This window comes from Barbus barbus (genome assembly GCF_936440315.1).
Source record: "Barbus barbus genome assembly, chromosome: 24".
NCBI classification, from domain to species: Eukaryota; Metazoa; Chordata; class Actinopteri; order Cypriniformes; family Cyprinidae; genus Barbus; species Barbus barbus.
In genome coordinates, this window is record NC_136752.1 from 4,843,527 (window position 1) to 4,857,624 (window position 14,098).

The window sequence follows — 14,098 nt, forward strand, 5'->3', positions numbered from 1 at the left end:
TTAAGATATGGGGGCAGAAAATGTATAGCCTATATTTATATCATTTCATATAGTTAATATCACACGAAGAGTGACATTTGTTTTTTCTCTCCAAAAATCAGCATGATTACAAATGTGTTATTGATTTTATGCAACAGTTCAATAAACAAGAAGTTAATATTAAAAGACTTATGTTTTAGACACCATATTTCCTGCTTTTGCTCCATTTCTAAAAGAAAAATCATTCAAAACCTGTTTTGTGTCTCTGAGCAACATGACGGTGATTCGTTCCTGAATGAATCAACTGTTTAAATGATTCGGTTCAATCGCAATGACTCCCTTATTAACACTGACTTACTGCCAACTACAATCCAAAACATCATTTATGCATTTGTAACTGCAGGTCAGCATTCTATGTCCCTCTGAGCCGCATTAAACAGTGTGTAAATACATCTAAATGCCACTTCAGCTGCGTTGCAAAGATACATGTTGTTGATACTGATTTCATTTGCTTGGAAACAGCCCAAATGCAAGAATTTGGCCCAAAATATTATGCACACTTTTAGAAAAATTGGCTTAAAGGTAAAAATGCCCATAAAACTTGTTGGAAAAGACTCATTTCTATCACTGCTGTGAACTGACCACACAGAATATCAAAAAGATTCTGGCGTCAGCTGTCCATGGTAATCTTTAAGATACCAGCACAATAACACACTCAGCAAAATATCGTCTAATTATCATTATTGATAAAATCCCAGAAAATATCAAGATATCATTTTTTGCCAATTTCGCAGACCCCTAATTCATGTTATTTAATTTATGTAGTAATTTATTGATAATAATTGATCAAATCAATATTATTCATACTTTTGACTTATCCATTTTCTTAAAAATGGCTTAAAGGCTGAAATGTAAAGTTTATCATTTTATAAAACTTTTTGTTTTTGTGAAAACTTGTATCTGAATTGTAAATAATGCTTTTTACAGACATTTTACAGGTTAATATGGTACTATAGACATTGCTCTGCCCCACTCATATGGTATTAATTTTATTTGTGCAGGTCTTAAAAAAGGTCTTAAATTTGAGCTTAAAAATCCTGCTGAAACCCTGCTTGCTGCTATTGTGGAGTGAAATCTTACCTCATTTTCCTGTGTCTCTTCAATCAGATGTTAAGCAGCTGAAGTGGGAAGTTAAACGGAATGACTGGATCCATGGTAGAGATGTCAAAACTCTGCGACGGAAAAAGGCCATGTTCAACAAGAAAAAGTTCGGAAAGGCCAAAAATCTGAAGAGTGTCAAAAGGAAGAAGTGATGACCAGAAACTAGAATAATAATTTTCTAATATCTTTCTCCCACTTGGTGGACCAGACCTCCTGATCTGCTACACCTGTGCCTTAGAACCAAGAAATTCCTGTAATATACATAAGAGGGGAGAATGCTATCGAATGTTTCTAAAATATACTAGCTGTAAAGTGGTTTAGCCAGTATTGGCTGTTTCTGGCGTTTGCAGTGTTGTATTAAATCCGGGGTTCATCCATAGTTTAGAAAATGCTTTATCTGTTATGCTTTAAAATGTTAATATCTTGAATAATATCTGTTTTCCAGTGTTTTATTTTTTTTTGGTCGTCACATACAAATATGTTTAAGTCAGTGGTCATCAGTAAACATATTGAGCACAATATTCTTCCACCAGTTATAGTGTGAACAGAGCATATGAAATATGTCAGCATATTTTTTTCCATTGCATCACAATATTTTAAAAGACACTTTTGGGAAGGCCTACAACTAGATGTTGGGACATGGATGCAGTATTGGTCGAACCAAGTCAGGCACGGCAAAGATAAAGATGATACTAAGAGTATTCAATAAGCTCTACTCACTCATATCCCATCTTTCCAATTTCCTGCCTTTGCCTCCCTTTTTTGGCTTGTAAAAGAGTTAACATTAACTGCTTCAAATATCAGACCACACCTAGACCTCAGAGGGGTCTAATATCGTGGTTCTCAACTCCTGTCCTGGGAACTCACTGCTTTGCACATTTTTTTGTGTATTTATTAAAAAAAGAGAGTGGAGACCATCAAACAATAAAATATATATTTCACCTAAGCCGGACAATCAAGCACAGTCGAATGCACATCTGTAGCACAAGATAACATCTGGTTGTCTAGTTAAACATGTAGATGCTGCTACAATATATCCATTTACAGTCTTTTCACTGCATGTCCAGCTCAGCAAAGCCAGCCACTGGCATTCCTTTATACTGAGGATTAAGCACAGAGAAGAACTGAAACCTGTGTCCCATTTTCTCAGGGTTAATTAGCATGTCGTAGCTGTGGATGAGCTGCGCTCTGGTGGAAGGGTCATGACAGTTCCTCAAGAGGACCTAAAACAGAATGCGACAAAGCAAATGAGAAGAGTTAAAACAACAACTTTGCCAAAGCTAAGGGTTAAACCCCAAGTATTTAAGGGAGATTCGTATAGAGGTCGGCTAATACAACAGTTTTTGTTTTAGGAAGCTTTTTTAGCTCACTTCCGGGTACAAATTTGTCCCCAAAATATTGTTAAGTAGGTACACATACACATAACAGTTTTATTTTAAATATATAAAGTATTTATCCTTAACATGATTAGGTGCGTGTAAACCTGGCTTAAAAACCAACATAGTCATAATAATGTTAGTATTTGACTAATTGGGGTCCAGATCAGGAATGTAATAATACAGAGACTGCATGTGTTTTCTGAACTAACAAAAAAAACAGCTTGGTTTGTTAATCCCTTTTATACTAAATCACTTATATTATAACAATATAATGACAGTGTTTACACTTTGTTGTTTATGAGAGGCTATGCGATACACATAACTCAATGAGCACTGAATAAAAACCGAATGGATTCTTAAACAACGCTGCAAAAACACATAGAAAACATTCCTCAGATCGCAAGGCTTGAAAAGATCTTCATCAAACTTGGTCAACATCAGGCCAAGACACTGAAGATGCTAAATTATGAACAAATGTATTTTGTATAAAAGTGGGTGGTGATGGCGCAGTGGATAAGACACATGACGTTGGTGTGAGAGACCCGGGTTCGAATCCACTGTGAGACACCAATGTGTCCCTGAGCAAGACACTTAACCCCTAGTTGCTCCAGAGGCGTGCGACCTCTGACATATATAGCAATTGTAAGTCGCTTTGGATAAAAGCGTCAGCTAAATGTAAATGTATTTATATCTTGGACAGTTTTGCCATTGCGGGGCAATAAACTTTTCATTGTTTTCATTCTTTCACTTTTCTTTTTTTTTTCATATTAATTTTTTAGGATTATTCGATGAATACAAAGTTCAAAAGAACAGCATTTTAAAAATGACTGAAATTAAATTTTTAAACGGTATCCAATAGTTTTCCACTGGCCTTAAACTCAAAACTTTGCTCAGAATGCTTGTGGAGGAAGCACACAGACATTAGTATCGTGATTCTCACCTGCAAGCGCGAGTCAATGCCCATGTTCTTCAGGAAGGATCTTTGCGTGATGGGTCCCAAGCAGGTCACCTCATTTCCTGTCATTTTCCTCAGGTAACTGAAGTCAACATCTGCCGTCAAGTCTGCCATGCCAGGTGCCTCCAAGACATTGTGGATTTGATGGCCTTTAAAGCCCTGCCACAGAAATGAACAAAATACGGTGACTGCCTGACCCAAATTTCAGAAAACAGATCAATCTCATGTGGAATCAGTGGATGGATTTTGGGCCAACATTTGTAAAATGAATGTAAATCTACACTCAATCAATGGAACTGAACTTTCTGGGGAGTATATTCCTTTTTATATTGTACATTTTTAAGTTCACCTGAGTGATTATGAACACTTATGTAGCAAAACATGACTTCCTGTTCCACTGGAGCATACAGTCAGGTCCATAAATATTGGGACATCGACACAATTCTAACATTTTTGGCTCTATACACCACCACAATGGATTTCAAATGAAACGAACAAGATGTGCTTTAACTGCAGTCTGTCTGCTTTAATTTGAGGGTATTTACATCCAAATCAGGTGAACGGTGTAGGAATTCCAACAGTTTGCATATGTGCCTCCCACTTGTTAAGGGACCAAAAGTAATGGGACAAATGGCTTCTCAGCTGTTCCATGGCCAGGTGTGTGTTATTCCCTCATTATCCCAATTACAATGAGCAGATAAAAGGTCCAGAGTTCATTTCAAGTGTGCTATTTGCATTTGGAATCTGTTGCTGTCAACTGTCAAGATGAGATCCAAAGAGCTGTCACTATCAGTGAAGCAAGCCATCATTAGCTGAAAAAACAAAACAAACCCATCAGAGAGATAGCAAAAACATTAGGCGTGGCCAAAACAACTGTCTGGAACATTCTTAAAAAGAAGGAACGCACTGGTGAGCTCAGCAACACCAAAAGACCCGGAAGACCACGGAAAACAACTGTGGTGGATGACCGAAGAATTCTTTCCCTGGTGAAGAAAACACCCTTCACAACAGTTGGCCAGATCAAGAACAATCTCCAGGTGGTAGGTGTATGTGTGTCAAAGTCAACAATCAAGAGAAGACTTCACCAGAGTGAATACAGAGGGTTCACCACAAGATGTAAACCATTGGTGAGCCTCAAAAACAGGAAGGCCAGATTAGAGTTTGCCAAACGACATCTAAAAAAGCCTTCACAGTTCTGGAACAACATCCTATGGACAGATGAGACCAAGATCAACTTGTACCAGAGTGATGGGAAGAGAAGAGTATGGAGAAGGAAAGGAACTGCTCATGATCCTAAGCATACCACCTCATCAATGAAGCATGGTGGTGGTAGTGTGGCTGCCAGTGGAACTGGTTCTCTTGTATTTATTGATGATGTGACTGCTGACAAAAGCAGCAGGATGAATTCTGAAGTGTTTCGGGCATTATCATCTGCTCATATTCAGCCAAATGCTTCAGAACTCACTGGACGGCGCTTCACAGTCCAGATGGACAATGACCCAAAGCATACTGCAAAAGCAACCAAAGAGTTTTTGAAGGGAAAGAAGTGGACTGTTATGCAATGGCCAAGTCAATCACCTGACCTGAATCCGATTGAGCATGCATTTCACTTGCTGAAGACAAAACTGAAGGGAAAATGCCCCAAGAACAAGCAGGAACTGAAGACGGTTGCAGTAGAGGCCTGGCAGAGCAGCACCAGGGATGAAACCCAGCGTCTGGTGAGGTCTATGCGTTCCAGACTTCAGGCTGTAATTGACTGCAAAGGATTTGCAACCAAGTATTAAAAAGTGAAAGTTTGATTTATGATTATTATTCTGTCCCATTACTTTTGGTCCCTTAACAAGTGGGAGGCACATATGCAAACTGTTGTAATTCCTACACCGTTCACCTGATTTGGATGTAAATACCCTCAAATTAAAGCTGACAGTCTGCAGTTAAAGCACATCTTGTTTGTTTCATTTGAAATCCATTGTGGTGGTGTATAGAGCCAAAAATGTTAGAATTGTGTCGATGTCCCAATATTTATGGACCTGACTGTATATAATGGTATAGCATATATAATAATATAAGGTGAAAAGCTAAATTTAGAGTTAAATTAGGAGATGGCAATAAGAAAACAGCTCAATAGTTAAAAAGGGCCATCACACACAGTAAGCAGGATGGTTCAAGTGGTCAAAGAAACTCCAAGAATAACTGTAGATGTTATTTGGGTCTTGTGGACAGGAAGCACAAAACTATGATCAGGTGATACCAGCTGATACCAGAAAAGCATCTCATCCCTAAGTGTGGTGGTAGATCTTCGATGTTGTGTGGCTGTTTTTCTTTCAAAGGCCCTGAAAAACTTGTTAGGATACATGGCATCACAGACTCCATCAAGTATAAGATGATGATAAACAACACCTGACTGCAAGAAAGCTTAAATTAGGGTCATGGTTAGATATTCCAAAAATTAATTTTTGCAAAACACTAATTAGCAGGTTTGTGAAGCAATTAAAGTTTTAAAACTAGCAAATTATGATTAATTGCACCTAACATAAAAATGTGTTATTAGAAATATCCTTACATAAAGAATTCTCAAATTAAGACAGAATCAACATAAGGGAAGTACATTTTAAATATTCAAATATTAAAGTACTAACAAAATCCAGTCTCAATATTTTTTATTCCAAGGATAAAATTAGTATTTATAGCCACATTATATCTGAAATTGAAACTCATAATTACAATTAAGGTACCTGAATTTAATTTTAAATGCAAATGATCAAAATACTGGTTTTGTTGATCATTTATCAACAATAATAACAGAACATCATCACTCGGTGTCCCAATTAGCTCTGCATTTACTTGGTTTGAAATAACTCCAGATGATGTATCTATTTGTAACTTCCATTAGTCTATTCATTGCCGTTCTATGAACTGGTTATGGATCATTCATGAAAAATTTGTTCATTGAGTCTGTCGAGTAATGAACAGTTTCTTTCCCTCAGCTGTCAGCCTACTGAACTCCAACCTCAGGCGCTGAATACTACATCCAAGATAAACCACCTAATGGTTAAAAAAATAAAATGCACTGTTCAATAACCTGTCTGCACTCCTCACTAACAATGCTCTTATTATTCCCTCTGTTATTTTGCACATTTCTCTGATATTTTGCACATTTCTACCTCCGGATGCCGTTAAGGTCATTGGCCATATACAAACATATGCCATTTACATACCTCACTGTATAATGCACCTTCTGATTATACTTCCTTGCAACCTAAGTTGTATGTACAGTCATTTAAAAAACCATAGCCAAAGGAAATAAAACATATTTTATTAACAAATCTGTTGAGGATGGAATAAGCATTAGAAAGCCTGAGAGAGTTGACTATTATGGCACTTACTCTGAAAGTATCGGTTTTTGTTCCATCATGTCCATAGTCTACAATCAAGGCTGCGCCTCCGTCCTCTGCAATCCGATTGGCCAGTTTCTGAACAATGACTCCACCTTCTGGACATACTTCCACATGCTGTCGGTTTTCATCTTTCTAAAAAGAATAATTTACAGGGTTCAGTCAGTGAAAAACAAGCATGCCCCAGATAATGAAACCAAGAAATCTTTTTAAAACACAGTTCAAAACACAATAAAATGATCTGATATTTTTTAGATATTTTTTTAGTCATGAGCATCTATAGGGGTCATCCCTCTTATGATATTTAATGTTTGATGGGTTTTTTGACATTACACCACTCCAGGTAGTCGGAAATTGACTGGCTGGTGTCACCTCTTTAGCCAGCAAATGCTGTAACTATACATCACGATACGTTAATTGTTGTTAAAGTGTTGAAATTTATTTATTATATTATTTGTATATATTTTTATTAGATATTTCAGTTTAACCTTACTATTTAGGAAAGCATTGCTGTTATTTTTAAATGTACAATAGAATTAAAATTGTAAAATTAATATTGCATTTCTTCCCATCGGCTGCCTGTAATCAGCCACATGACAAATGTTAACAAAAGAGGGAGAACTCACCTGTATAAGAACGCTGGAGGCAAGTGTAGGACTGTGAGAGACCACAAATCTCAGTTTTTCTGGACTTTCAGGATCAATATCAACCATCACCTCCCGCCAGCCTTTCTCTGTTCTCTAAAAGAAAAAGAAAAATAGATTTTGGCCTGTAAGGTAATGCTAATGTTCATTTAAAATGCATGTTTGAAAAATTATTTAAAATGAATCCTAACATTTTTACTATTTCATGAGAATACAGAAGTTAATAGTCCAATGTACCTGAAACTTGTGAATGGGTAAAGCGTCAAAAAACTCATGGGCAAGGAAGACACTAAAACCTGGCAAAGGAAAGCAGATTTTAGCTACAACAAACTAAGAGGTTCATTTCCCATCAACTAGAGTTTGTGTGAGTTACATGACAGTTTGATGCATCCGTACCTCTTGGGATGTCCTCTATCCTGCGGTACCAGTATACAGGCAGGCCTGTACGTGTGGTACCACTGCGGTAAACAGGCTGATCACAATCACTGGGCTGTGTATTATCTCCAGTTAGACATTCAGCCTGAAATTGGCTCAACTTTGGGCTGACCTCCACAAGATGAACAGAGATATCCGTCTCACCCAGGACAGTTTTCAACTGACTGAAGACCTGTCACATATGATCACACTTGTTTATATAAAAATTCAAAGTATCCCCACACTTGTAAGTACATAATGCTTTCCTTTTGATACTCTAGTCCAGTGCTTCCTAAACCTGTCCTGGAGGACCCCCTGGCCTGCACCTTTTGTATGTCTCCCTTATCTAACACACCTGACTCCACTCATCAGCTCTAGTTTGCAAATCTGAGGGATTTGCAAACTGGGTGGGCGGTGTGTTATTCAGTGTTGTTAATGACGACGGTTGTTATCAGGGAATAACACACCTCAAACTGTTGCGACTGACCAATCAGAATCAAGTTTTTCATATAATAATTTTTTTTTAAGATGCGGAATATGCTGTTCAAATACTTAACTGAATTTGGAAAGTTAAAAATGAAAATAACTCTTAGTTGTAAATGAAAATACTTATTCTCTCAATAAATATGAAATGAATTTGTTACTCTTTCCAAAATGTCAGAGAGGTGCCCTCTCCTAACACTGGGTCCTGGAATGCACAAGAAAACACAAAATCATTTACACATGGGGTGTACAAACTTTCTCCTGGAGTTTGCCCCTTAAGAAACCCATGGGCTCTCCTCGTCAGCTCATCCTACAAGCATGAACCTCTTAACCTGGAGATTCTGTATGGAGGAATGTTTTCAAATCCTTTGCCAAGTGTTCTTCAACATCATTAAGCATCATTGTGACACACAATTATACTTGAAATAAAAGTGAGTGAAAATGAAATGAAAGACCAAGATGATAGATAGCTTGTTTTGCTCATATTTACCAAAGGTGCCAATATTAGTCAATTTTATAGCACCTTCCTCTACCAGACAATCACAGTCTAACAGGCGATGGGGTGTTTAAACCAAAAAATACTCATTGGAGTATTTACCCTCAGGATGTCACTGGCCAATGAGCCTCTACCTGGTCCGAGCTCCACTAACTGGAACATGCTGGATTTCCCAGCCGCCATCCACTCACTGACACACCAGACACCCAACAGCTGTGGAAGACCATATATAACTGTTATAAAATAAGAAAGTATTTTTATATGGTTGCAGGTATCAGTCATCATTTTATTCAAAACCATGCTTACCTCTCCGAAAATTTGACTGATTTCTGGTGACGTAATAAAATCACCACCTGCTCCAAGCATGTCATTTTTCACGTAATATCCCTAAAAAGGCAAACAGCAGACTTTTAGTCTTTGGTGGAAGAGCACTTGCTATCTAACTACCTCTTATAATGTCTACAAGTGGGTGGGTGGGTATGTGTTTGCATTAATGCATAGACATCCATATAATCCATAAAAACTTTGCATACAGAATGACCTGCTTCTAAAAATTACATGCATTAGGAGACTTGATCTTTCCGTCTCACCAAGCTCATATTGTTTTTACCACATTTTGTTTATTACAGGGCTATTTTAACATTCTCTGAGCTACAGATAAAATATTGTTCTATTTGATAACATGTTACTAAGCTACGAAATGATGTAATATTCATATCCTTAAAGACAACAAAATTCAGTCATTTGGTCAACAACATATGTCATATGCAGAGAGTGGGAAAATGCTGCAAAGGAAAGGTTGTGTGAAAAGCCCTTATGCAAATGACTAACATTGGGTACGCGGCTGCTCATTTAAAATAATACAAACTCTGGAACGAGGTTAAAGGAATAGTTCACCTCAAAAATGAAAATTCTGTCAACATCTGGCCTACTCACCCTCATGTCGTTCCAAATCTGTCTAAGGCTCAAATTTAAGACTTTTTAAGACCTGCACAAATAAAATGAATACCATATAAGTGGGGCAGGGCAATGTCTATAGTACCATATTAACCTGTAAAATGTCTGTAAAAAGCATTTTACATTAGTTTACATTATGTAAGCATTTACATTAGTTTTCACAAAAACAATAAGTTTTATAAAATGATAAACTTTACATTTCAGCCTTTAAACCATTTTTAAGAAAATGGATAAGTCAAAAGTATGAATAATATTGATTTGATCAATTATTATCAATAAATTATTACATAAATTAAATAACATGAATTAGAGGTGTGCGAAATTGGCAAAAAATAATATCTTGATATTTTCTGTGATTTTATCAATAATGATAATTAGACGATATTTTGCTGAGTGTGTTATTGTGCTGGTATCTTAAAGATTACCATGGACAGCTGACGCCAGAATCTTTTTGATATTCTGTGTGGTCAGTTCACAGCAGTGATAGAAATGAGTCTTTTCCAACAAGTTTTATGGGCATTTTTACCTTTAAGCCAATTTTTCTAAAAGTGTGCATCATTTTTTGGGCCAAATTCTTGCATTTGGGCTGTTTCCAAGCAAATGAAATCAGTATCAACAACATGTATCTTTGCAACGCAGCTGAAGTGGCATTTAGATTTATTTACACACTGTTTAATGTTAATGGTGTCTAAAACGTAAGTCTCTTAATATTAACTTCTTGTTTATTGAACTGTTGCATAAAATCAATAACACATTTGTAATCATGCTGATTTTTGGAGAGAAAAAACAAATGTCACTCTTCGTGTGATATTAACTATATGAAATGATATAAACATAGGCTATACATTTTCTGCCCCCATATCTTAAATTATGTGATCATTCTAAATGTATTTTAATCGACTGAATCGTGCAGTGAAACTCGTAAGCACACTAGTTTAACCTGTTAACTGATTCATTCTCTGCCAGCAGGTGTCCCGTTCAGCAGAAATATACCGGTTTTCCAGGTAAAGACAGTAAATTACACAAAGCAGCGCAGCACCGGACTATTTCAATAAATCATAGCCTTTTGAAGTTTAATCGTCACATTCAGCCATATCGCAATTCTGGACTTTCCTCCAAATTTAAGACCTCTTGACCTCATAATTAAGACTTTCTTGTTCAATTCAAGACTACCAGCATTCTTCAAAATATCTTCTTTCGTGTTCAACATAAGAAAGAAACCTATACAGGTTTGGAACCACATGAGGGTGAATAAATAATGACAAAATTTCCTTTTTGAGGTGAACTATTCCTTTAAGAACATATTCATGTGCATATACATGTGCTGTGAATTCGGCCCTTTTTGTTTTGTGAGAAGTTCAACCATGCATATCCATAATCTATGCAATTATTAGTGAATGAGAACCACTGTTCCCCATCTGACTTTATTCAATTTCTGTTGTAAGCTATAAATTACTTAAAAACTATTGTTCGTAGACCTTACTGGAAAACTTAGAGCACTGCTTATTTCATCTGTATCTTTGTTCTGTTGTATTTATTCATCATTTTTATTTGTGATTAGTGTCTTTTCTCTGATTGTAAGTTTATTTGCCTTCTATAATTGTTTTGAGGAACCTTTATTTAAAAATAAAAAAGTTGATCATATTGTCCATCAATTGTGTGACATAATTGTGATTTCAATATTGACCAGAATTATTATGACTTTTGCCATAATCTATTAGCCCAACCTAAAAAAATTACATTCATCCACAGAAAAAAGACACACATTAAAAAATCATCTTGGGATTTGAATAACCAATATTTAGTTGTAAGGATTGTGATTCATGTGAAAAGCTATATTTTAACCCAGCGCTAATTGTGAGGACACAAAAAGTTTAACAGTTCGATAATATACAGTACAAAAAATAAATGTGACGTGATACATACCGCCACTGGATTGGTGAGTGCCTCCCTCATGTACTCAGCTACTGAAATTGGACCCGTGGCAGTAATTTTGGAGATAAGATGTTTATGGATGGATGCGTTAGTCTCCAGTCTCTGGATGGAAGAGTTTGAGCAGGATCTGTTTTGCCACATGGTCCACCGCACTACAACAGACACCATTGCATCATAACTCATGAGTGATTGTGGGTTATTCACCAAAGTATCGCCAAATTAAATTTTGGTTTAGTTGTCATCATACCGTATATTGTAAGACCACATGCAAAATATGCCAAAAGTTGTATGTGATCATTCTGTGATACTTTTGCATTTTCTTTTAAAGCCTGAAGCTGGTCACTATTTGCAGCCATTATATAGATAAGTAGGCCTACAAGTGGGACAATTAAAAAAAAAAATGGTCTGAAAAATGGTATTTTGTGGTTTGAAAAAAAAGTCATATACAGCATTAAACAACATCAGGGCGATATTAATGACTAAATTGTCACTTTTAGGTGAACTTTCATATTCAGAAACAACTGTGTCACAAGGCAGTCCACAAGACACTTAGACCCTGTTTACTTATATACAGCAAAACAGTAGTAATACAGCTAACCCTGGTAAGAATTTCTGTCACAGAATGATCCAATACTACGTGTGCTCTAATTTTCAAGTGTTCAGAAAATATGGGTTTATGAGATAATTCTATGATCTTTCGTGTTTAATTAAATGTAATTTTTTTGTTTATTTGTATTATAAAAAATGTTTTTGACCAGCTTTGGAGGAGTAGCATATGTAATTTTTTTTGGGTTTATTTGTATTATTTATTTATTTTTTTTGACAAGCTTCGGAGTAGCATATGTAATTTTTTTTTTTTTTGACAAGCTTCGGAGTAGCATATGTAATTATTATTTTTTTTTGGATTATTAATTTTTATTTTTTTTTGACAAGCTTCGGAGTAGCATATGTAATTTTTTATTTTTTTTTGTATTATTAATTTGTTTTTTTTTTTGACAAGCTTCGGAGTAGCATATGTAAAAAAAAAATTGTTTATTTGTATTATTTTTTTTTTTTTTAAATTTGACAAGCTTCGGAGTAGCATATGTAATTTTTTTTGTTTGTTTGTATTATTAAATTTTTTTTTTTTTGACAACCTTCGGAGTAGCATATGTAATTTTTTTTGTTTATTTGTATTATTATGTTTTTTTTTTTTTTTTTTGACAACCTTCGGAGTAGCATATGTATTTCTTTTTTGTTTATTTGTATTATTATGTTTTTTTTTTTTGTTTGTGTTTTTGACACAAGCTTTGGAGTAGCATATGTAATTTTTTTTTATTATTATTTGTATTATTATTTTTATTTAATTTTTTTGACACAAGCTTCGGAGTAGCATATGTACACATATGTAACCAGCGGCGTATTTTCCGTATACACAGTATTTAACAGTTATTGGATCTGAATGCCAAAAGTTAAGAAATGTTTTATTTTCCGCCGAGGATGACACTCGCAGAGCTAAGCATGCAACGCAGTGAGATCATAACAAAAGATGCACACTACTGTCTGACACGTTTATTACACACTTCATATTGTGTATGAATATTACACAATATATTTTGATGTTCTGCAGTGTTCCATTGCCAATATAGCAGTGCATCACTCTGATTAAAATAAACTAATCTCACCTTCTGGCATTAGCCGCTTCAGCCTCAGCAGAACCCTCATGCTGCTCGCCTAATTTAATGCGTCGAAGTCATATAACAATAATCATGGAAATGAACATTGACGTGCTACATTTACAGACTATCAACATGCTGTCTGTCACAAGTCCTTTGTTCTGATTGGCTGAGGTTGAGCTTCTTCTTCTTTCTTCTTTTGGATTTAATGGCGGCTTGAAGGTGCAATACCGCCACCTACTATTTTGTAGTGTGTACATTCATGATTTCATTTATTGACGTTTATGCTAAATTTAGACATACATTTGCCCATAAGCACGTATTATTTTGTGCCTTTGAACCATTTGTAAGTAATAGGCTATAATAGTATCAATTTATATAATTTAAATTATTATTTACATAATATTTAATATTAAAATCATTCTTGAACCAACCGACAGATAATATATTCTATAAAATTATAGTTCACCTGCTCTCCAAGATTTTTCTTTTAATGCAATAAAAGAACAACAAATAGGCCTAGACAAAATAAGAACAAAAGACAATGAGGGTTACATACAATAATCCAAAGCATACTATGTTAGCTTATAAAACTTGTGAATGGGTGCTGTTAGAATGAGAGTCCAAACACTGGAAGTCACTGGA

At 35.6% G+C, this 14,098-nt stretch overlaps 2 protein-coding genes across 3 annotated transcripts in view; one reads left to right on the top strand and one right to left on the bottom strand.

The window, feature by feature from the left end:
- The window catches only part of cebpz (CCAAT enhancer binding protein zeta), a gene marked incomplete at its 5' end in the record, with an annotated part of 19,159 nt that extends 17,106 nt beyond the window's left edge, over nt 1-2,053 (top strand). The window contains 1 exon segment of the mRNA XM_079376123.1: nt 1,147-2,053. Coding sequence (XP_079232249.1) covers nt 1,147-1,292 — 146 coding nt within the window. The 3' untranslated portion in view covers nt 1,293-2,053.
- Nucleotides 1,602-13,620, bottom strand: ndufaf7 (NADH:ubiquinone oxidoreductase complex assembly factor 7). 2 transcript variants are annotated; one of them, XM_079374846.1, is made up of 10 exons: nt 13,463-13,620; nt 11,790-11,950; nt 9,213-9,293; nt 9,009-9,119; nt 7,910-8,120; nt 7,751-7,809; nt 7,496-7,609; nt 6,861-7,004; nt 3,460-3,633; nt 1,602-2,363 (listed from the first exon to the last, which is right to left on the bottom strand). In XM_079374846.1, exons 1-10 carry the CDS (start codon nt 13,500-13,502, stop codon nt 2,193-2,195), a joined length of 1,266 nt encoding a protein of 421 aa, XP_079230972.1. In that variant the 5' UTR covers nt 13,503-13,620; the 3' UTR covers nt 1,602-2,192. The 2 variants fall into 2 exon arrangements, with proteins under 2 accessions (XP_079230972.1, XP_079230973.1); XM_079374847.1 differs by lacking the exons at nt 11,790-11,950; nt 13,463-13,620 and adding an exon at nt 9,843-9,884.
- Between the last annotated feature and the right edge of the window lie 478 nt (nt 13,621-14,098).